At 37.8% G+C, this 25685-nt stretch overlaps 1 protein-coding gene across 4 annotated transcripts in view; it reads left to right on the forward strand.

Annotated features, from left to right (window-relative positions):
• Positions 1-2708: 2708 nt before the first annotated feature.
• The window catches only part of Ptbp3 (polypyrimidine tract binding protein 3), a gene marked incomplete at its 5' end in the record, with an annotated part of 98809 nt that continues 75832 nt past the window's right edge, over positions 2709-25685 (forward strand). For all 4 annotated transcript variants that reach the window (XM_013513256.1, XM_013513259.1, XM_013513258.1 and 1 more), the window contains 1 exon segment: positions 2709-2742. In XM_013513256.1, coding sequence (XP_013368710.1) covers positions 2709-2742 — 34 coding nt within the window.

Raw genomic sequence — 25685 nt, forward strand, 5'->3', positions numbered from 1 at the left:
CCCGAGCCGGGCGGGCGGCCGCCGAGTGGGGACGCCCAGTGCGCGCGGCGCTGCACGTCTGGGCGGCACCGGGTCCCGAACCGCGGCCCCGGGGGACCGTCGAGGTCTCCGGACTTGGGCTGAGATGTGTTAGCGCTTCGCGCCGGGCGTCTGGACTTACTGACCGTGAGCCCTTCCTTCCCCCCCCACTCCCACCCCCGAGAAACTTGGTGAATTCTCTGCCGTGCATGCAAAATACAGTGTAAGTGCAATTTCCCGGGAGGTTTCAGATGCTCAGCAATGCAACGGGGGCCTGTGACCAAAATAAAAAGATGTAGAATTATCTCTAGCGTGGAAACATTGCTCCGGGATCTCGGAAGGTGGGACTAGATGTATTTTAATGATGAATTCATTTATGAGATGGCACTTGATATATTTTAATGATTAAAGCAGTCATGGAACGGGCTTGGTGAATTAACAGACGGTCATGTGCACATCAAGGTTTTTAAAAGTCTCCAGTTGTTAGCTATGACAAATCCGTGTATTTATTCCCACTATGCCTTTGAGGTTTTATTTGTCCTACTAGTACTTTTGATGACAAGATTCTGTAAACCTCGTTTGTGGAATACATAGAAGTTGGTTGAAAAGTAAAAGCCAGTTAACGTGTTGCCACAGAATGGATGATTGTTACGTGGTATGTGAAGACACTATCTTCCAACAATTTTTGCCTTCATTAATCTTCGTTTCACAATATTAAGTATGATAAATGAATTAACTCATTTGACTGCAGATTACACAGTTACAGACATCAAAGGGCAGTTTTAGATTTTATTCATCGTTGTGATCCTTAAAGTGTTTTTTATGAAGCTATTTTGTGGAAGCTTCTCTGGGAGCATTTTTTTTTTTTTTTTTTTTTTTCGTACTGAGAATCGAACTCAGGACTTAGCGCTTGCCTGGCAGGCGCTGTGCCAGTGAGCTGCTGAGCTGTATCCCGGCCTCTCTGGAGCATTGTTGAAGACTTACTTACTTCACATTACCTTATTAAGTTACATTTTGTATGTGTGCACAGTTTTGGTGTTTTAATGATTTATGTTAGGCCAGTATTTCAGTTCAGGCAGTCTGTGAAATTAGTACGATATTTCAGTGTGTGTAGTGATTCGTCTTTAGGAAATTTGACTTGAGATATGGAAGCAGGCTAGTTTTTTGGTATCGAAATTGGTGCTTATAATCAAGAGTTTTGTGACTTGGACATCTGTGAAGTGTGAACTTGATGTTTTCAGTAGTGTTTAGAAAGTTAACTTTTCCCTTTGCGTTATTTGTGGCTTTTAAGGTTAAGAATGAGATTACTGGTTTAAATATGGAGCTCAGCGGTATAGGTACTGGAAGGTAAGTTTGTTTGGGAGTTCAAGTGGGAGCGTGACTTGGTTTTTTTTTATCATGACCAATAATGGTACTATTGCATACTTTTTTTTTTTTTTTTACTTAGAAAAGTTTTCTAAAATCATGCTTAAATTTTAGAAACATGAATTTCAGGTTTCACAATGCTACAAAAGAAAATAAACAGTTAAATTTGTATCACTTAACAATCCAGAGTCATACATTTGACTTTTATGAAATAATAAAGACAAATTATAAATGTGTAGAGTTTTTGTAATTTTCAAATATATGGTGAAAAACTTTTGTTTGTTTCGGTACTGGACATTGAACCCTGAACACTGATCTACATCCTTAGCCTTTTTAAAATTTTTAAAATTCAGACTTAAGGTCTCTTTAGATTGCTAAATTGCCCAAGTGAGGCTCAAACTTAAGTTCTCCTGCTTCAGCCTCCTAGATTGCTGGGATGACAGGCATGTGCCACCATGCCTGGTCTAGGATGTAAAAATTGTTTTTGGCACCGGGGGCAGCCTAAGGAAGGACCTTTTCCTTTAATTTGAAAATTAGAAAAACAAGCCACAGGTCAACATACCAGTATAGTTAAAATCCCAACTGTTTTTTGATGGTGCGACTGTGTTCATTTTTTCCCTAAGAATACTTTTTTCTACTTAAACCGAACAGTTTCGGCATGGTAGAATGTTGTTTAAGCAAATCTTTTTGAAAAATTTGCTGTCTAAAATTTGACTTTTAGTTCTGGGGGGAAATCTTCATTTTAACTTCATTTGGTGAGCAGTTTGGGATGGTAAATGCAGATTTGCAAATGCTTTGTATTTCTATAAAACCTAAGCACTGGTTTTGTTGCATTTAGAATTTTAGATGTGATCATTCAAATCAGTGATTTGAAAGATCAAATTTTGGGGAGGGAGAGGAGAGGAAGGGAAAGTAGAAAGTATTAAGATGCAATCTATATATGTACCATTTCCCCCAAGATGAAAGTATTTGTTGTGTAATGCAAATATATACCAATAAAAAAGAATGAAGTTTGGTGATTTGGTTTGTATTGCTAAATAGAGATAAATGAACAAAATACTTTTATTGAAGCACAACTATACTTATCTAAAAATTGAAAGATAATTTATTGTTTCTCACATTGCTGTTGAGGCTTTGCTTTTATACTGCTGTTGCTACACTGTTCCATCATTTTTCTTTGTATTAACATTTCACAGCTCACTACACTTTTGTTTTCATTATTTGTTGTTATAATGCTTTTCTGTTTTTTCTTTAATTTATCTCTGTCTTTTAAAACTTGTTCTCTAACTTTGTTTTCCATTTCTCTTTTTACTTCTTCCATACAGTGTTGTTACAGATCTTATAGCAGTCGGTTTAAAGGTAGGAATCTTTTACTATCCTTCCATAATCATTTTTGTATCTTAATTTTGACATTTTTCAGTGGTGAAGACATCTCACCTGTTCATAATATGATTTGTTACACTGTATGTAGTAATTTTTCATTTTTACTAAGCTCTCATATAAATAGATAGCTAATTTTGAATTTTACGTATTTAAAAGAGGAGCTGTAGTATTATCTCTTACACACAAATTGTGAATAACAAATTGAGCTTTGAAGTTTGACTTCAACTATCAGGGTGTCTCTCCTTTTTTTTTAAGAGATAAGTATAACCTAGGCTATGATTTAACTTTGTGTCATGTCCTTTCTTGTTGGTTTGTTTGTTTTTTGCAGTACTGGGGATGAAACCCAGGGGCCTCACACTGAGCTACATCCCTACCCCTTAAAAATACTTTTTTTCTTTTGAGAATAGGTTCTCACCAAGTTGGTAAATTGCCCAGGCTGCCTTCAAATTTGCAGTTCTGCCTCAGTCTCCCAGAGTGGTGGGATTACCGGCAAATGACACTCTGCCTGGCATTATATATCTGTGTCTGTCTATCTGTATATTTCTTCATATATGAAAAATTGAGGCCAAAGTTTGACTTGAATTGTCAGAGTGTTCTAACAGTTAAATGTAACCTAAATTGTGATTTGTCTTTGTATCATGTTCTTTTTATATCCTTTAATCTATATACTTATGAATAATAAAATAATAATAACTGATATTTTCTCAGTGCTTGCTATTTATTTGGGACAGGATCTTCTTTTGTTTTTTTGTTTTTTATTCCGGTACCAGGAATCGAACTCACAACGTTGCGCTTGCCAGGCAGGCGCTGTGCCGCTGAGCTAAATCCCCAGCCCAAGACAGGATCTTCTTACATAGTTCAGACTGGCCTTGAATTTACTATGTAGTTCAGGCCGGCCTTGAACTTCAAGCAGTCCTCCTGGCTCAGCCTCTGAGTGCTGGAATTACAGGTGTGTGCCCCCATGCCTGGCTTGTGACAGATGTTTTACATGTATCTTTATTAGTTATAACAATCCCTCAAAGTAGGTAATTAAGAATCCCCTTTTTAGAGATAAAAAAGTGGCTTAGGAAAGTTGGTGTCCAAGATGTGGTACACGAATGTTCAAATTCGTGTCTTCCTAGTTCCCAAATCTGATTTTTTTTTTCCTTCATTATACCTAGTTGCTCGCAACGATGGCTGTGTCCAAACACTGAACAGATGGAGAGCTGGATAATTTATATTTTACAGTGATGATTTGTCTAAGCTATAAACCATTTTATTTTATCAGGGTCTTCTCATTTAATGAATTGAAAAATATGAATTAAGTAAACAGTGTTTATCAGTATGAGGCTTTTAATATATAACTGGGTGCTCGATGTTTCCTTTAGTAGTTGGGTATTTAGTAGTTGAATTAAATCTTGTTCAAGAGGACACTTAATAGTTTGGGATACTGTACAAAGTGGAGAGGAATGCATCACTTTTGTGTTGTATGTATTTAAAATATTATAGATTCACCTAAAGTTGTTCTGCCACTTTTTAGTTCATGTGCTGGAGAAGCAAGTGTATGTCCTACCACTGAGCATCTCTGTACAGCACCTTGCTAGCTGTTTCCATGCTTCTGCTTCATTTGAATTTATTGATTGCATGGTGGTGGTTATATTCTTAAGATACCCTAAAAATAAGCATACAACAGGTAGCATTTGAGACTAGAATCGGATGCCCAAGACTACTATAAGTGGGAGCTATTGTGGAGGTGACCTGCCTGGGCAAACTTTGAATGTATTTATGAATTGGAAATAAATGGAGCAGCCCCTTTTAGTGGAATACACATTTCTTTTTGATAGATACGTTAAATTTTTCATTTTGGAAATGGCATTAGAGATTAGAAACTACAGGCTCAACTATTCCTGTGATTACTTTTGGTAACTAGGTGCCTATGAGAAAAGGTATTCAGTACTGTTTTGATCTTAGTTTTATTTTGCAAAAACAAATATGTGAGAAATTTTAAAAGATTACCATTTAAGAGTTAGGCAATTATGCTGAAAGAAACCTGTTGATCTTGTTTTTTTATAGGGAAAATACATCCATAATAAAGTAAAAGAAAATTTAAGTGTTAGGAACAGGAACCATATTTGAATACAACATTTGGCTTTCCAACTACATGTTTTCCCCAAGCACTTTGAAACTATAACTGTTCTGAGGAGAAGATAAGCTGATTAGTTGATTCAGTAGGCAATCTATGTTTTTATGGCCTTAAATACTGGAAATGTGCTGTGAAATTATTTATTATGAGGAATTTCTCATAGAATTGTTCTTTATTGGATTCCATCCAAGGCAGTTCAGTTACCAAATAAGAAGCCAGTGAAGCTCATATTTCATCTAGATTGTATGAAAGATAAACTAGTAGTTACTTCCTCTGTTTGCTCAGTTACTGTGATAATACATTGTATGGCAAGAATGGATTGCAGGTTATACTCTATAAATTTATTTCCTGGATTCAGAAAAGTAATAGAGATTTAAAATGTAAAATCCACTATTTTAGCTAAGGAAGAAAATTGACTTGTTTTTAGAGATTAAGTGATTCAGAATGTGTTCGGCAGATTTTTTTTTTTTTTTTAGTGGTATTGAATCCAGGGCTTCACACATGCTAGGCAGGTACTCTGCCACCGAGCTATATCTCTTGCCTTTTAGAACTTATTTTGAAACAAGATCTTGCTAAATTGTCCAGGCTGGTGTTGCATTTGTGGTATTCCAAAGGCAAGGATTTACTAATTTATTTTTGGTTTTTTGAGACAGGGTTTCACAGGGTTTGTAGTCGAGGCTGACCTCAAACCTGAGGGCTCAGCCTCCCAAGTGCTGGAATTATAGGTGTGTACCATCAGTGTCCAGCTTGATACTTTCTTCACTATTGTGTTTCCAGCGTCTGGTACATAATCTCTTAAAGGTGTCTGGTGAATGAGTTTCAAATGTTACATAGCTAGATATGGCAAATGTATACCTGAATCCAAGCCTTCTGATTTTGCTAGTGTTTCTTCTGTTTTTTGTATATACCACAGTGAGAAATAATTTTTTTTTTTAGGTTAGAATTTTCTTGAAGACAGGTAACCGTTTTCATTCAGTTTAGGACCATACTGTATTATATTTAGGTGTATACCCTGGATGTTCTTGTGGTATAAACTTTGAAGCCTTGGCCAACTTAGGAAAATCATTTTTTAGTAGTTATCATTAAATATTTTCATGTTGTTTTATATTTTGAAGCCCTTTTTTATCTTTTTTAAGACCAGGTCTTTTTTTTTTTTTTTTTTTTTGAGTGGAGAGCGGGTGGTGAGGCGGGGTGCGGTAAGACAGGGTCTCACTGTGTAGTTCAGGCTAACCTTGAACTCATGGCAGTTCTCCTGCCTCAGGCTGGCTTCAAATTAGCTATGTAGTCCAGGCAGACCTCCATGTATTTTGAAATCTTATTAGGAAACAGAATTCATTTGTACCTTTAATTTTCAATTCTTTTAAATGAAGAAATAATCAGGTGATTGAATGATACTATGCATGTTTCCAAAATGTTGTTATATTAGATAAAAGAGTGTCAGCATTTTGTGTAGCAGCTTTTTCTGTTGTGCCAAGACTAATTAATTAATTAATATTATGGAGCTCCGGAACGAATCCAGGGCCTCAGGAGTGCCTGGCCAGTGGTGGTGAACCTATGGCATGGGTGCCTCAGTGGCTGTTATCATTGAAAGCTCTAACAGGTTTGCCAACACTGTGCTAAGCAGACACTTTACCACTGAGCCATAGATAGCCCCAGGCCCCAAAGTATATTTTATTTATTTATTTATTTATTTATTTACTTATTTTGTCTTTTTGAGACAGGGTCCCACGGTGCAGTTCAGGTTGGTCTTGAACTCACTTTGTATAGCCCAGGCTGGCCTCGAACTCGCAACGATCCTCCTGCTTCAGCCTCCTGAGTGCTGGGATTTCAGGTGTGCGCCATTGCACCGGCCCAGTAAATTTTGATTTTAATTTTCAGTTTATACTTGTGACTACTGGTTTATCTTAAATTCAGATAGTTCCTGGTTATTTTGCTCTCCCGTACTGTTATTTTTCCCCTAGGTTATCCTGTTTTAAGTGACTGGTTGATTATAGAAATACTCACATAATATTTAGGAAGGACTATGGCTTCTATAACTGTCATGCCTGCCACCATATAGTAAAGGACATAGTATATTTAAGTAAATTTAGAAGATTAGTTTTCTGTTTACTTGAGGCCAGGACTTAGCAAACTACAGCCCCTGGGCAGCATCCAGCTTGCAACCTGTTTTGGTAAGCAGTTTTTCTTTTTCTGTGGGATTGAACCTCTGTGCTGCTATACCACCAAGACCCCCTACCCCCTTTTGGAGACAAGGTCTCACTAAATTGGCCAGGTGGCGCTTGAATTTGTGATCTGCTCAGTCTCCCTGAGTTCTGGGATTACAGTTTTTGTAAATGATTTTTTTAGAATACAACCATGCTTATTTGTTTCTGTATTGTCTGTAGTTACTTTCACACTATAATAGCAGAGTTGAGCAGTTGTAGCAGAGACTGCAAAGCCTAAAATGTTTATTATCTGGCCCTTTACAGAAAAGGTTTGCACTACTGTGCTTGTATACAGGAAATGTAGAAGACTTGCTGCAAATTCCTTTCTCTTTAAACTGAGCTATAATTTACATAGAGTGAAACACACAGATGTGAAGGGTACGGTTCAATAAATTTTGACAAATGTATCCACTGGCATTTCCAATACCTGAGTCCAGCATCATTCCAGAAAGTTTCCAGTTGCATCTTTTATTTATTTACTTACTTTTTTTTAGGTTCTGGGTGATGGAATCCAGGGGTACACTAGCACTGTGCTCATCTCCAGCCCCTTCTTTACTTAGTTGCTTACTTAGTTTTTGATACAGGGTCTTGCTAAATTGTCCAGTTAGGGCTTAGATTTGTAATTCACCAGCCTCAGTCTCCCTAAGTGCTGTGATTATGGGCCTGCACTGTTGTGCCTGTAACCTATTGTCTCTTTCCAGACACAGTTTGGGTAACTGTTCAGGTTTTTTATCACTATAGATTAAATAAGTAAATAAATAAATTTTATTTAAATAAAAGTTAATTAAATAAATAATTTAATTAAATTAAGTAAATAAAATTTTTGTCACCATAGACAAAATAAGTAAATAAGTAAATAAAATATACTTTGGGGCCTAACTTGTATTTGAACCTCAAAGGAATTTAAAGCATAAGTTTTTCGATGTCTGGCTCTTTTACATATTTTTTTAATTACTTTTTTTTGTTCGTTTGAGACAAGTCTCTCTATGTAATTCAGACTAGTCTTGAACTCACTATGTTGCCCATGCTGCCTGGTGAACTTGCAACGCTTCAAGTGCTAGGATCACAGGTGTGCACTAGTGCACCTGGCTGGCTTCTACTTAGAATAATAATTTTGAGATTCATCTGTGTTGTTTTATATGCTACTTGTTCATTTTTTATATCAATTAAGTATGCCATTATATTAAGGCATCATAATATTTTATCTTTTTTTTTTTTTGAGACAAGGTCTCGCTATGCAGTTCAGGCTGGCCTTGAGCTCACTTTGTAGCCCAGGCTGGTCTCAAACTTGCAATGATCCTGCTGCCTCAGCCTTCTGAGTGCTGGAATTGCATGACTATGCCACCACGCCCGGCTATATCATAATATTTTAAATCTACTGTCTTTTTTTTAAAACCTTTTTTTAAAACTGGTACATGTTTGCCATACATAATGATCACATTCATCATAGGGAATTTGTATCTGTCGGTAATATACTTTAATTCTTTTTTTCCCTGTTCCCCTCTCCTCTTTTTCTTTCCCTCTCCATTGATAAAAGCTTTTGTTTCTATTTTAAAATTCTTTTTATTTTTAAATTTTACTTATTTTTAAAATTTTTGTTCCTTTAAATCCATTCTTTTTTTTTTTTTTTTTCCAGTTTGTGGATATTACGAATAAAGCTCCTTGTAATATTTGTGTATATCTTTGGGTATACTGTATGTATACTTCATTCATATCTAGGATTAGAATTGCTGGGTGATAGGATACATTTGGATCTTCAGTGTTCCCTAAAGGCCTATATGTTAAGATTTGGTCCCTAGTGGGCAATTTTGGGAGGCAGTAGAACCTTTAAGCAGTTAGGTCTTATGGAAGTCGTCTTTTTTTTTTGAGGCACGGTCATACTATGTAGCCAGGGCTGGCCTTGAACTCATGGAGATCTTCTTCCCTCAGCCACCAGATTGCAGGCATGTGCCACCATGCCTGGCATTGTGGGAGGTCTTTAGGTCCCTTGAGTTGTGCCTGGAAAGGGACTGTAGGACCCTGGCCACCTCTTTCCCACTTCTTCATGACCTTGAGGTGTGTAGTTTGTTCCACAAAACGCTTTTTTGCAGTTTGTATCTAGCAAGCCTACTGAAGGCTCAAAGCAGTATGTGTGGCTGATCTTTGGCTGGAGCCTCCAGAACTGAAAAGAGAAAAAGTCAACCTAGAGTTCTCTATGTAAAGAAAGTACCATTCAAAAGTAAAGGAAACAGGGGCTGGGGACTTAGCTCAGCGGCAAAGCGCCTGCCTGGCAAGCGCAAGGTCGTGAGTTCGGTTCCCGGTACCGGAGAAAAACCAAAACCAAAAAAAAAAAAAAAAAAAAAAGTAAAGGAAACAAGGATTTTGTCAGGGGCTGGGGTCTAAGTCAGTAATAGCTTATCTAGCATACATGAGGCCCTGGGTTCAATTATGTATCAGCCTTGCACAAAAAAAAAAGTAAAAAGCGAAATAAAACTGTAGCTACTTCAGTGCAGCTCTCCAAGTTTTGCGGGGAAGGACAGTGGGAGGATGGAGAAATAAAAAGAGTCAGGATACACAAAGCTGAGGTCAGGTGGAGACTTCACTCCAGATGGGAGGGAAGGAACTGCTTAGTGGCTGCAGCACATTTATTTATACCATCAGCAGGTTTATGTTACATGACACCCCTCTGCCTAGCAACCTGTTTGCTTAGATTGCCTTGGGCTCTCAGTGTTCTTGGGCCTGGAGCAGCTTGTTCATGTGGCTCACCTTGGGCCTTCTTTGTTCCCGGGACAGCCTTGCTCCAGCCCTGCACGTGCAGTTGATCTCCAGCTTCAGCCATTCCCCACAGTTTATAATGAAAACTTTATTACTAGTCTTTTGTTCTCTATAGTTCGACTGGTATACCCAAGTATAGCTTGTGTGTGCATGCGTGCGCGCACGCGTGTGTGTGTGTGTGTGTGTGTGTGTTTTACTTTGCTTGGTGATTTCTGAGCTTCCTTGAATATGTGATTTGGTGTCAGTCAATTCTGGAAGATTATTAGCTAATGTTACTTTTTTTTTTTTTTTTTTTTCTTTGCTCTACTAGGGAGTGAACCTAAGGTCTTTGCACTGGGTTATGTCCCCAGCCCTCCTTTTTATTTGGAGACAGGGTCTTGCTGAGTTACTCAGGCTAGTCTTCAACTTGAGCTCTTCCTGCGTCACCCTCCCAGGTAGCTGGGATTACAGATCTGTGGCATCATGCCCAGCTTTTCTTTTCCTTCTCTGACAATGTTAAACTTCACTAAGATATCTGATCACTTTAATTTTCTGTATCTTTTACATCATGTCTTTCTTGGCTTTATTTTCCTATTGATTTGAGTACTTTTTCTAAAAGGTTAACATGTATATTTGTGGGGCAAATTTGCTGAGGCTTTGTATTCTAAAGTATATTTTAGGCAAGAAAGGAATTTCTTCTAACAGCTTGTAAACTTGTCCTCTCATTGAGACTTTGGGGTGCTCAACTGCAGTCTATCGCCATTTATCACTATGAACCCTGCATACCCGTTGAAGTTAACCTTTAGCTTTCTCTTTAGGGCTTTTCTACTATCATTTGGTTAGTTCCTGAGATCCGTGCATCCCTGTAACTTCTTCAGTTTCTCTTTAGTTGAATTTGGAGATGGGAATTAGCAAGTGATGTTAATTTTAGCCATCAGACCCCAGAGACTCACCAATTAATTAGTACAGTGAGTACAAAGGCTCATCTTCTAGATATGTTATCATGTTATTCTGAAATTTCAGATTTCATGGATGAAGAGATGATTCTGAAAGCTTACAAGGACGAACAAGTCATGTCATCTTCAAAGAAATAAATGTCAGACTGGCATCTTATCAGACATACTATGCTAAGTGAAAGTGCGACACTGTTTATTATTTCCTTAGAAAAAATAAATTTTTAACCCAGAATTCTTCACTTAGATTATCAGTTGTGAGTGTGAATTCTCATACTTGAATGGATCCCAAAACTTACCTTATTTACTGTCTTTAGGTAGTTATTTAGGGACATACTTAAGTAAAATGGTACAGTGTACTAAGAACAAGGAAGATGGATTTAAGAAAAGTTAAGCTAGTGCAGAAGAGAGGAGGAAAGAAAAGTTAGAAGTTTAGAAGGCCTAACAGGCAGTCATTCAGGTTTGGAGCAGGACAGGGTTTTAGAAATGAGACCTTCGGTGGAAAGTGGGAACTGGATAGAATGAATATTATGGGAAGTTTAGAAAAGAATTGATGCTCAAATAAAGGACAGGAGTATAGGGGAAAAAAATTAAAGGTAGTTAAATATGTCATGGAAGTCTAAACAAACTGAAAGAGAAAATCATGGTTAGATGAGCCAAATTAGAATACCACATATTGGAAATACAGTAAAGAATCTAGGTGGGAGTGGTGGTCTGTGCCTATAATTCCAGCAGTCTGGGAGACTGAGACAGGCGGGTCACAAGTTTGAGCCCAGCCTGGGCAACTTAGCATGACCCTTTCTCAAAATTAAAAATAAAAATAGAGGGGCTGGGGATTTAGCTCAGCGGCAAAAGCGCCTGCCTGGCAAGCGCAAGGTCGTGAGTTCGGTTCCCGGTACCGGAGAAAAACCAAAAAACCAAAAAAAAATAAAAAAATAAAAAAATAAAAAAAAATAAAAATAAAAATAGAAAGGGTTGGGGATGTAGCTCAGCAGGAAGGTCCTGGGTTCAGTCCCTAGTGTCAGGGGTGGGGTGTCCATTTGACTTTGAATATATAAACAGGTTTTTTTTTTACCCACATAATCCTAAGATTGTACATTAGACCATGGAGTAGAAAGTAAAGTGTGCTAGGATTATGTTTCCTAAACAGTATTTACATACAATAGTTACAAAAGTTGTTGCTTGATTTTCAACTTGGAGTCAACCTTTGGTCACCACATGAGTGGTCAGAGCCCAGCATGCTGTTGTTGGAGGGCAGAATGGAACAACCATAATAATGAAGAGGGCGGTTGGTAGAAAGAAGGGAGATAAGAAATTACTAAAACTAATAGTTTTCTCTTTCAGAATAGAGAGTAGAGATAATATTGAATTGACAAAATAAGCAATAAAGATGTAAATACGTTATTAGAGTTATTAGAGTTCAAAGGTACTTAAAGAAGAATTAAAATTAATACATGCATTTCAGAAATTGAGAGAACAGGCAAAGGAGGAAGCGTAAGAGAAATCAAAAAGTTTTCATATTATCAGATGACTTTCTTTTTTTTTTTTTTGGTCTTTTTGAGAGACTCTTGCTATGCAGTTCAGGCTGGCCTTGAGCTCACTTTGTAGCCCAGGCTGGTCTCAAACTTGCGACAATCCTCCTGCCTCAGCTTCCTGAGTGCTGGGATAGCAGGCGTGAGCCATCACGCCCAGCTTCCACGTGATTTTCTTTTACAGTTGATAGTTTTATAAAGTGGGTAGCGTATTTTCTAGGATTATTAGGACGACCGTTAGAACAGAAGACAGCTGTTGGAATTAGGGTAGAGAGATTTACTTTTATACTGTTTGATTTGTCACAGTGCATGTTCTTGATAAAAGTAAAATTTATAAATAAGGACAAAATGTGGAAGTAATTTAACAAAAGCACAATTCAACCATGTGTGTATAATAACTCATTCTGTCTTGTCCCCGCTTCTCCTTTATCTCTTTGTTTTTTTTTTTTTTTTTGTATTCCAGTACCAGGAATCGAACTTACAACCTCTTGCTTGCCAGGTAGGCCCTGTGCCTCTGAGCTAAATCCCTAGCCCCTCTCCTTTATCTCTTAAAGGTAACGGACCATTTTTTTCCTTTGCTCTCCTAGCATCTTTTTATGCAAATAAAGGCAAATGACACATTTTTTTCTTGCCCTTTATATATAAAAGGAAGGAGGCAGGTGGCTTGCCTACTCACCCATGACCCTGATAAGCAGTTAGCAACTTTTTCTGTGTACTGAAGATCCTGGAAGCAGCCAGATGGCTCATTCTATAGCCCCAAGAAGCAACTTGGTGCCCTCTTCTCAGGTCAACCTGCTTAGGTCAGAGGAACAGGCAGGCCATTTCCTTCAGCCACCCATGACCCCAGGAAGCAGCTGTGCAGGGGCAGTCTGGCCTGAGCAGATTTGTACCCTAAGCACACTGGTGCCCAGAGGCCCTGTAAAGTCACCTACATGGGCCTCAGGATACTGACAGGTACCCCATCCTACTGTCAGGCATGCCGTGCTACACTGACTTTGACCCACTGTGGTGGCCCTACTGCTGTTCTGCCCTTGGGAATGAAATGATATCATGTCTCTGCTGCTGTATAAGCTCATGTCATCTGCACATACTCCCCAGAGCAGCCCTGCTCCTGCACTATCCATAGAACTTGATGGGTGACCTGTAGCCAAAGCTAGGCATACTTCTCAGGGTGAACAGCGAACTCAGCCTGAATAAGACAGCTACATCCCAACTGGTAGTACAACCTCATAACCTGTGCAGCCTAAATAAGTGAGACACCTGCAGACATCATGAACATTACCCTAAAGCAATGGCTCCCAACCTTTTTGGCACCAGGGACTGGTTTCATGGAAGAAATTTCCCACAGCTGAGTGGGGTGGAGCGGAGGTTTCTGAATGATCTGATTATATCACAGTTATTGTGTCCTTTATTTCAATTATTATCACATTGTAATATATAGTGATGTAATTATACAACTCAACTATGATGCAGAATCAGTGGGAGCACTGAGCTTCTTGTCCCGCAACTAAATGGTACCACCATCTGGGAGCGATGGAAGGTAGTGACACCTGAAGTATGCCACTTATGTCCAGCCTACTCTGTGATCTTGTTTTGGTTGCTGTCACAAATCCTGCTTCACAAGGATAGAACGTTGGCTATGGAAGCAGGCTTTTCAGGGCTTTGTGGTACTCTCAGGATACCCTAAGCCTTTAGAGCTTAGGGTATCTCAGGATACCTTGCCTTTAGAACATACGGAGATTTGAAATGGTCTCAGACATACTTTTAAGACCATCAAAATTTGTGATCTTAAGCAGTTGACTCTATAGCATGGACAAAGTCTAATCACTTGGCTGCTGCACAAGTGGGTCATGGGTGGGTCCTAATTTGGTGGTCTTATGTGGTTGAGAAGTAGTACTAAGACGCTTTTGAAAGCTGAATATAGGTGGGAGAAAGAAGGTCCTGGCTCCGTCTCTTTTGAAATAATGTTTGAAGCGTGTCAAAAATCCCAGCATTCTCTTGTCATTCCAATCATTCCAATTTGGCTGATTTCCAATCAGTCACTTTGTCAGCTGATTTGAGTGTTTTTTGTTGTTTCTTGCAGTGACAGATTCAGTTCATTGAGCAGGTTGAATATGTCACCTGAGTAAGTTTTGTAACCTATTCTGTGTCACTGAAATGGGCTACCAGTGGTGACTTAAAAAAATCACAGGAGTGGTGCTTTCATAACTCTGGGATTCTACCTTTACAAAGCCATTTCACTTCTGTGTATAAGAGAAGATGTGTGCTTTTTGTTCATCTCTTTACAGAGCCTTGCGAACAGACATGAGTTAGGGCATGTACTTTAATGTGGTTGATAAATTTAATCACATCCTGCAAAACGTAGTTAAGTTTAGGTGACATTTTTCAGCTAGCCAGCGTTTCTTTATGCATGTCACAGTGGGCAGACTTACATTCAGAAGTGATCTCTCTGATCCAAGTAGTGAAACAAGAAAGTTGTCCAGTCACGGCAGCTGCTCTGTCCATGTATAAATGCAAAATGACCAATTCAGTTCCCTGATATATAATCAAACACTTGAATAGTTCTATAGTTGTGGTGTTGGTTAGGAGCACATAACATATCCCCAAAGTACACATAACATATCCCCATATATCCTAAAAAATAGATTGAACAAAAATATATATTGTTGCTTTGCTGTCAGCATTGGTAGACTTCATCAACCTGGATTGTATACCGTGGTGACTCATTGATCCTGACAATTGTGCCTCAGTATCCTCTGCTGTCTCAACAGTTTGTCTAGTTACAGTGCTAGCTGAAGGAGAAACATGTCACTTTTTGAACTGCTGGCTCTTCTAAATGTTCACAACAAATGTCCTTAGCAGCAGACAGGATCAACGCTTCACCACTAGTAAAGGGCATCTTAGCTTTAGCAATGACTTAGCCACTAAGAATGATGCTCTCTCAGTGCTGATACATTTGATGAAGTGGTGGCCTTCAATAATTTCTCTGTTTATGTTAGTTTTTTTTTTCTTTTGAAAACTCCAAAGGCTTATCTTTAGGTAAGGTGCTTGGTCTTCATATGGCAAAGCAATTTTTGAAGATTTCATGGCTTTGCTTGATAGGCGATTATCACATACCACAAACCGGGTTGCAGAGAACTCAGCAATGAACCCACCTGTTGCAATTAAACTATAATTTAAACAGGACTCTTGGTATTTTCTTTCGAATGCAACTTTCTTTTTGTTGGCAGTCATAAAGAGTCTTGTGCTGTCTTACCACTGGATCTGTCCCCTTTTTTATTTTTTATTTTTGTTTTGTTTTTCTTCCGGTACCAGGAATCGAACTCATGACTTTGCGCTTGGCAGGCAGGCACTTTGCTGTTGAGCTAAATCCCCAGCCCTGTCCCTCTTTTTAAAAAGCTCTTCAGTGGTGTTTTACTCATGTTGCCTGGAAATAGAATCTTGTTTTTAAAGAAGTGTGTTTGCGTTCCAGCCTTGGAGAAATAGAAATAAAATTAAGACTTGGTTGGACATAGAGGCTTGGCAGATGTGCAGCAAACAGGTAATATAGCAGGACTAAACTGTTATCCTTACAAAGACTGCTCATAAGGTTGGCGCTTGACTGGTGCTTGGGAACTTGGCTTGTAAAAAGTATGCTACATTGATAAGGACTTTTACTTAAATAGTAATGGCTCCTTGTTCCTGGACTGTGTAAGCTTTATGGTTTATGCTTTTTTCTGGCAGTCTGGAATTTGGTACATGTTAGTGGTGGATGCCTCTATGACTAGTCTCGCTCTCTTTTGTCTTTTTTTGAGACAAGGTCACACTATGAAATTCAGGCTGGCCTTGAGCTCCCTTTGTAGCCCAGGTTGGCCTCAAACTTGGCAGCAATCCTCCTGCTTCAGCCTCCCAGGTGCTGGGATTACAGGTGTGCACCACCATGCCTGGCTTCTATGACTAGTCTCTTAATAAAAACCCTGGGCATTGATTGTAGAGAGCTTCCCTAATAAACAGTATTTCACATTTTTTGGTCACAATTTGTTGCCTGAGGAGTTAAGTATGTTCTGTGTGACACTCCCAAGAGAGGTTTCTTGGAACCTTGTATCTGATTTCCTCCAGACTAGATCCTGTTCACTTTTTTTCTTACTGGTTTTGCTTTATATCTTGTCTCTGCAATAAGTTCTAGCTGTGAATGCAACTATATACCAAGTCTCCTGCATCCCAGAGAATTAGTAAACCTGAGGGTGGTCTTGGGTAGACACAGATACTAGAATAAATACTGTGATCTGGCATTAAGAGAGAGAGTGAGTGCGGGTGCATGTGTGAAAGAATGTATGAATGAATGTATGTAGAATACAAGAGCTCTGAAATTTGGGAAGTTAGGAACAATAGTAACTGAGACTAATAGGAAAGGTTTTTTTTTTCCCCCATATATTCAGGAAGAACCCTGGCAAACTAACAGTGGTTTTTGCTCAGTCATTATTTCACAGAGGAACTTTAACAACTTTACTGAAACTGATGACACATTGAAGCAATACTAGTAACAGCAACTTTGAAAAAGTAGTAGTTGAAGAGAATCAAACTTTTAGGTGAGCTGGAATTCTTGAGTTGTTAGAATTCCATTCTGGATTGGAAGTGTAGCTCATTACTAGGGTGGTTTCCTAGCATGCTAGAGGCCCTGTGTTCTATTTCTAGTACCACACAGACACAGAACAACAGTAAAAGAAAAAAAAGTTCATGAAAACAGTTCCTGAAAAGTTGGGTAGTACTACTTTCTGATGAAAGAAGTAGCCAGATCCATAAATAGTGATAATTTTAGCACTTTTCTCCACTATAGACATTCCTTATTTAACGACTGAGTTTGGTTCCTGCAACTAGGTTGTCAAATGAATTGGTTGATATTGTATATACTATGAACTTCATGTGTCTATTATAGTTAGACCAGTTTTTTTTTTGGGGGGGGGTCTTTTTTGAGACAGGGTCTCGCTGTACAGTGCAGGCTGGCCTTGAGCTCACTTTGTAGCCCAGGTTGGTCTCGAACTTGCAACGATCCTTCTGTCTCAGCCTCCCGAGTGCTGGGATTACAGGCATGCGCTACCATGTCCAGCAGTTAGACCAGTTTTACAGAAGAAGATACCAAACTTTGAAATGTTCTTGTAGCTTAAAACCCTAAGTCAAACAGATGAGAAGTGATACAGGTGGATTGAAAGGTTTCTTTTCGTATCCTACACAATGTCTATTTAACCATGGGATAATTAATATTGTGGACAGTGTTTGGTTAATGGGTTCCATTTTTTGGCAGTTGGTTTATTCCAAAATGTGAAGATGTAACAGAACATCTAGTCTGCTAAAATAATATATTTCTAGTTTCACTGACTTGAAGAGGATCTTGGAACGCCTGTCTTTGTCATACATTGGAATTGCATCTTTGGGGCTCATTGTGACTCAGTCTGTTTTTTATTCTTTTATTAGTACATGTGTGCAGTACATAATGTTTATATACCTTGTATAGATTAGTATGTGCACATAACACATAATTTTTTTTTATCTTCTTCCCCACCCCTCTCTTCTCCCTCCATCTCTTGATCCCTTTTCCATTTGAGAAAGAGCTATCTTTTTACTTTCTATTGTCCTTTGTTTTCTTTTTTTTGAGACAGGGTCTCGCTATGCTGTTCAGGCCAGCCTTGAGCTCACTTTGTAGCCCAGGCTGATCTCTGTCTAACTTGCAATGATCCTCCTGCCTCAGCCTCCTGAGTGCTGGGATTACAGGCGTGCGCCACCACGCCCAGCTACTTCCTATTATCTTAACTTTTATTTTGCTTTTTGTTTATAATTTGGGTTTCTTCTATAAGAGAAACCATGTGATAGTTAAACTTGCATGTCTGATTCATTTCATTTAGCATTATGGCTTCACGGTGCCATAAAGAAGGCTAAACTTGAATCATGTATAGGCAGATGGATACACCTTGAAATCACAGTGGATTTTTTTTTTTTTTTTTTTTTTTCCCCCTCTGGTACCGGGAACTGAACTCACGACCTTCTGCTTGCCAGGCAGGCGCTTTGCCGCTGAGCTAAATCCCCAGCCCCCACAGTGGATTTTTAAACTCTTCTTTAACTAAAGAAATAGGAATCCTAAAATGATACGCATCAGCCACTAAAAATCTCTGAGGTGTACAGTACTTGCAAGTCACTAAATGAGGCAAGAAAAAAAACTTAGTTGTTAACATTTTGAGAATTGCAGTATTTTAACTAATGGTCAGTAGTAGAATTGCCCAAAATTCTCATTAAATGTATTTAATTGAGTGATCCATACTGTGGAGCTTGACTCAAAGGTTGGCAAAATTGCCTGGCATGGTGGCACATGCCTATAATCCCAGCAGCCTATAATCCCAATGCTTGGGAGGCTGGGCCAGGAGGATCACCATGAATTCAAGGCCTCCCTGGGTTATATTGTGAGATCAAGACCAGCCCAAACTACACAGTGAGACCCTATCTCCAAAAAAAAAAAGTCAACAAAAAAAAAATCTGGCTTCATTGTTTCTGGACCTGAGGTAATGCAGAACATCGCATTAAATTAACATCACATTGGAACGGCATGGAAGAGCATAGCTGTTCACTTCATGGCAGCCACGAGCAGAGAGTAAGGGCAAGACCCCAGGAGGAAGGGACTTAAGACAAGATACTACTCTTGAAAGACTGCCCCTAGTGACCTACTTCCTCCAGCTGGACCCCACCTACTAATAGTCCCCATTCAGCTATGAACTCATCACTGCATTAATCTGTTGATGAGGTTAGCATCCTCATGACCCAGTTGCCTCTGTGGGGCCTAACTCTGAACACTACTGCATTAGAGATCAAGCTGTCAATACATGAGTCTTCTTAGGATACTTTATATTTAAACCATAATAAGCCCTTTTCTTCTGATTAGTTATTTAAATATAACAAGTACTGTATAAAAGAGAAAGTAAAAGCCAGTTGTAATAGTGACATTTACTTGAATTTTCTTTTTGACCCTTGCCTCTATACACATGGTATGTATATATCTTTATTTTTATAAAAATGGAAAATGTATATCATATTATAACTAATAAACATGGCTTATGAAATGAGTGATGTTTTGCAAATTTATATGCACGCTGGTAAGTATGGTGCTTTATTATTGTCATATATGTCATTACATCAATATACTCAAACTCAACTAATTTTTTTATTACTAATATAGTAGCGTTTCAGTATTTTGAAAATTCAGTGTGGGAGCTGTAAGCGTAGAGTCTGAAAATAGCCTGAATGTGTGTGAATTGTGACCCCAGCTCTTTGTTGTATAATCTTGTGTAAATTACTTAATTCATCTGTGCCTCACTTGCATAGTATCAGGCTTTTGTTACAAGAAATCTAAAAGGATTTTTAAGGTTGCTTTATGAGTATGTGAAAAAGAGGTTTCAGTGATTAGTTTTTAAAAGGATAACTTACAAATATATCTATATTTCAGAAAATACATGTCAATGAGTTTTAATATTAAATTATTAATTAGGGCAGTTAGCTCAGACTGTACATTTATATTTATAGGATATAGGTATGATTTCTGATATTTGGGTGATCATAATACTTCTTTGTTAGAAATAGCATTTGTAAACAGAGGTTTTTTTTTTGTTTGTTTCTTTTTGGTTTTTTTTTCCCCATAGGGGGAATCAAACTCACGACCTCCGGCTTGCCAGGCAGGCGCTGTGCCTCTGAGCTAAGTCCCCAGCCCCGTAAACAGAGTTTTATGGTCAGAATTGTACCAGTTTCTCTGCAGCTATGGTAGAAGAGAAATATTTTTTCTTTATTTTTGAGAATTTTTTTCACATGTAGTGAGTACAGATTTGTGGTTTCAAACTTAGGCACTTATATTTAGTTTTTAAGTCCTGAAAAAGGGCAGATGAGAGAGGTTCAGAACTTCACATAAGGAAAAACACAGAACTAATACTTCTAACAAATGAGATGAGACATAATACTGTATGACCTGTATTGGTCAGCATAGTTGTACTTGGAATTTTGTGAGGATCTGATACATTGATTCTAAGTCATTTTTAAAATACCAGCATTTTCTAACATGAGGATACATACTAAAATTGATACATGTAGGCCAGGTTTGGTGGAGCACTCTTGTAATCCCAACCTGTAATCCCAGTACCTGGGAGGCTGAGGCAGTAAGTTTGAGGCCAGCCTGGGCTACATTAAGTGAGTTCAAGGCCAGCCTACCCTACATAGTGAGACCCTGACTCAAACAAACAAAAAAATTGACACATATAATAGTTTAATTGGTAGCATTATTTTCTTTTTAGATTTCAAATAAAGTTATGAGGTCTTAAAGGCTTTTTAGATTACACGAAATATGAAAAGAAAGTACGTAGAACAGTATCTAGCTTGTGCTAAGCATTCTGTATTAGCTATCATTATTTTAATTTCCTCTTCTAAAAAAATATTTCCTCTTTTTAGAGGAAGAGTACATACATGTTAGAGATAACTACACATATGTATCTTACATAAGTTCCAATGTAGGATGATGTGTAGATCCAGAATAAATGGATCAGAAGGTTGGCACATCAAGGGGAGATTTGTAAGATGGATAGGAAACAGCTATGTATGAAGAAAAGTAAATATCTAAATTCTGATCGTACCACTTACCATCTCCTATCTGTGTTAAACAGTATAACTTCTCTGATTATCAGGTCTTTGGGGGGATTATACGTACTTTGCAGAGTTTTGAGAATTAAAGAATATTAAGTCTTAAATGTCTGTGGACTGTTTGTAGGCTATAACATTTTATGTTGAGGCCTTTTTGGTTCAACCAGGACATCTATAACTTCTTCTCGAATGCCATTTGTAGATTCATCAGCATGTCTTTTATAGTGTATTGAAAAACGAACCACTCTCCAAGGTAACTGCAACTTCATGGCCTCTTCTCTGGATTATCATCATAGCTTCCTAACTAGAATGGCTGCTTCCTTCCTTAGCTTACTAGAGACCTCCCAACATGGTGACAGAGTGAGCCTATGTATATTTAGGATATTAAGCATAATTTTTGAGTTTTTAAGTTTTGTGCTGAAATAACCTAAATATACATAATATTTCTAGGAGACTTTTTGTTTAGGAAATAAAAATTTTATTTCTTTATTAAAAGAAATGTTTAATAATGCAAAGGTAATTTTTTTCTCAGGTTTTGCAAAGTAATGGCTTGTGAGATACAGATTAAAGTTCTTAATTTTGGGGAAGAAGCTTGGCCAGTAAATTGTGATTATCAGCATTTTTTCATAATATTTTCAAATTAAGCTTCTTTCATTCATTTTTGTTTATCATATTGTGAAGTGGGGCTGGGGATTTAGCTCAGTGGCAAAGCGCCTGCCTGGCAAGCGCAAGGTCATGAGTTCGGTTCCCGGTACCGGAGAAAAACCAAAAAACCAAAAAAAAAAAAAATCATATTGTGAAGTTACTATGTTAAAATGTCATCAGTTTTTAAAAGTAACGTAATTATTTGAGAAATGTCATATTTATTGTATGGGAAGAGTTAGATACACCCCATCTCTGATGAAAAAGAGTTTTCAGACATGAAACTTAAGGATCTTATATTTTAATTGCCCTTCAATGTATAATAGGGCAGTAAATTAATTTTTTGATTTTTTTAATACTTGAATATTTGGTTACATTTTCACAGTAAAAATTTTTGACTATTAGAAGTCCAGTGATAATTGAAAGGGTAAGAATAAAGTTTTAGAAGTTTTATCACACAAATTAATAGTTTCATTATATTTACTGATTTGTCATTTAGCCTGTGAACAGTTAGACCAATTATGAAATTGGGAGGCCTGAAGTCTACATGAGACTGTTTCCACTTCTGACATGAACTACAAGTCTAGTTTGTTCCCCCATACTACCCTCAGATCTGATAATTTGCTAGACAGACACAGAACTCATGGGAAGATGTACTGGTTTACTACGGGAAAGGATACAGATTAAAATCAGCCAATGGAAGAATAATATAGGCCAGAGCCTATGGAAATACCAAACCTTGAGATTCTGTGGTGGTCCTCCTATGGACACATTACTTCCCCAGTTTCATATGTGGCAATAGTCTTGTCAACCAGGAAAGCTCACTAGAGCTTTGGTATTCATTGTTTATGTTATGACTCCATTATATAAGCATAACTGATCTTAGTCTAAAGGCTTCATTCATCCCCTCCAGGCATGACCAGTTCTCCCTACCCTAATTTGTGTTGTTGGTCTTCCTGGTATAGCCAGTCCTCACTGTTCACAGGCTAAGGGTGAACAGTCCTTAGAGAGGTAAATAAATAAATGAAAGTAAATAAATAAATAAAGGTTCTCTTAGTCATGACATTCTAAGGGTTTAGAGATTACCTTCCAGGAAAGGGCAAAAACTGTGATACACCTGTCTGCAGGCAAGAAAATTTTTACTATATAAATCCTGAGTCATATTAAAGTGAGGTAGTCCTATATTAATTATAATAATATTTGCCCTACCTCCTATATAAATAAAAATGCTTCTTAGTAGTCACTCTTAATGTAGAATTAGTAACCTGAAATTACTCTATATTTTTCTACAAGAATTTGTATTCTCTTGCATCTTTACTTCTCATTCAAAAGCAGAATTTGCTGAGTGTGATGGCAGATACTTTTAAGCCCGTCTTGACCCAAGGCAGGAGGATAAAAAGGTAAAGCCTGGACAGTTTAGCAACTTAGTGAGACCTTGTCTCAAAATAAAAAGGGCTGGGGATGTAGCAGAGGTCCTGAATTCAGTCCCCAGTAGCACCCCTCAAAAGAGCAAAAGTTGTCTGTTTTGTTTTTGGACAGCTGAATTGATAAAATACAAAATCCAGAAAAACTATTCTAAAAGAATTACTACAGTAATAAATTGGAAGTAGCAATGGTATTTGATAAGAGAACCATTAAGGATGCCATTATAAAATTTTAATAATCTATTGAAAATAATTGTGATAAAGACTGTGTAACAATAAAGAAAAAGTTGGAGAGAGCTAAATCCACTGTTGGAGAGAGCTACCGTTTTGGGCATGAGAATTGAGTTATTCCAGGCTTCTGCAGCCACACAGAATTCCCCGTATAACATGGCCTGGTAGTAACAGAGCAGGACAAACCTGAGTTTTCTGCTCTAGGAAGTAGTCCCTGAGTCACTAGACCACCTGTTAGAAATTTTACCTTGGTTCAAGATTTAGGATTTAAACACTAATTTTTGTTTTTAGGAGTCTGTTAATTAAAAAAAGAACCTAGAATCTTGGAAAATTGCAAAGTGTTTTCTTGTAGTAGCTTCTTTTTTATGGTAATAATATCTTGGTAGATTAAAAACATGTTATCTTAAGTTTGAATTTCTTATGCAGTTCAGAACAAGTTGTATATATTGCCTTTTATCATCTACTCCAGTGCAAAGTAAAACCAGTTCCCATCAAATTTGATAATGAAACACTTTATTTGTGCTGCTTAATTACAGTATTATTCTGCTTTGTCGGCCCTGTGTATTTGTTTTTCAGTGGGAGAGCTTCTGTAATGGATACTTGTGGCAAGTTAAGCTAATGGGTGTTGACTTAGCCAGAGAGCTAACAAGTCCACAGGAAACGGCTGGACCTGATGTAAATTTACTGTGTGTTTTAAAAAGACTGTTGATCCTGTGCTACCCCCACCCATTTTTTGTATATTGTTAATGTGTTTATCTGTGATACAGTTTTTGTTTTCTTCTCCTTTCAAACACTTCGTTCGCAGAGAACAGGTACTGGTCTGTGACCTGTTAGGAACTGGTACCCACAGCAAGAAGTGAGTGGCCAGGTGTGCCAAGCCCACAAGGCTTCATCTATATTTACAGACCTGTAATGCGTTTGAATCATCCTGAAACCACCTCCCTTCCAGTCTAAGAAAATCATCTTCCACAAAACTAGTCCCTGGTGCCAGATAGTTTGGGGACCACTCTGACCAACTTTTTTTTTCTTCTTTTTTGAAATCAGTACTCTGGTTTGAACCCAGAGAGCACTTACCTATACTTACAGAGCATTTTTATGTTTTAGAAACAGGGTCTTGCTAAATTGCCCAGGCTGGCCTGGAATTTGTGATCCTCCTGCCCCAGTCTTCTGAGCTGCTGGCATTACCGGAGTCTGTCACTGTGCCCTGGTTTTTCATTTAAAAAAAATTTTTTTTCCTTCTTTGCTCTTGGTTTAAGGCAAAATTTCTTACAGTAGTCAAACCTTATGAGAGAGATAATTTTATTTAGGTCTGAATCATTTCTCTTTTGCTATTGTGTAAAATTGCTTCCAGACATGCGGGATATAAATGTTAAGTATAATTTTTAGATTTTTAAGTTTTATGCTGAAATAGCCTAATTATACTTAATGATATTTTCAGGAGACTCTCTGTGTGTGTGTGTGTGTGTGTGTGTGTGTGTGTGTGTGTGTCTCCTAGCGTACTGGAGATTGAACCCAGGGCTGTGCACCAAGTTACATCTCAACCCCTTTTTGGTTTTATTTTGTATTTTAAGGCAGAGTTTTGCTAAGTTGCCCAGGCTGGACTTGAACTTGTGATCTTCTTGCCTTAACCTCTTTACTAGCTAAGGATCACAGGCATGTGCCATTAAACCCAGCTTCTTGTCTCTAATTTTTATTTTAGTTGTTCAATAGATATATGGTAATATATTTTCTTTTTCTAGCGTGTATTCTGTTTTGTCAGAATCAGATTTATTTATGTATTTTTAAAGTCTTTATCAAGTTAGTTACCATAAATACTGATTAACGACTTGACTAACACGACAAAAATATATATAAAACGTATAAAACAATTATACATAATTAAGAGGCACTTTTAGATACATTGGCCATATTGGGTTACAGTAACTTTTTTCCTGTTTTTTTCTATTATCTGTCTTATATTCTGTACTTTCTATATTGGATATCTCATATGAGAGAAACCATGGTATATTTAAGCTTGTGTGTCCGATTTACATCATTTAACATTATGACTTCAAGGTGCACCCATTTTCCTACAAATGACTCAAGTTTATTCAGCTTTATGGCACAGTAGTACTCCACTATGCAGAAATACTAATTTTCTTCATTCATCTGTTGATAGATATGTAGGCTGCTTCTCATATTTAGCTTTTATTAATTGTGCTGCTATAAACATGGGTATACATGTATCGCTATGATAGGATGTCTTTAACTCCTTCAGGAAAATACCTAGAATGGGGATGAATAGCTAGGTCAAATGGAATTTCTGCTTTTAGTTTTTTGAGGACTCTCTATACTGATTTCCATAGTGATTGTACCAGTTTATAATCTTTATAATCCTCCAACAATGAAGAAAGCTTACTTTTCCCCTGCAGCTTCTCCAGCATTTGTTGCTG

This window comes from Chinchilla lanigera, unplaced genomic scaffold, assembly GCF_000276665.1.
Source record: "Chinchilla lanigera isolate Chin_1 unplaced genomic scaffold, ChiLan1.0 scaffold00018, whole genome shotgun sequence".
In the NCBI taxonomy this organism is placed as follows: domain Eukaryota; kingdom Metazoa; phylum Chordata; class Mammalia; order Rodentia; family Chinchillidae; genus Chinchilla; species Chinchilla lanigera.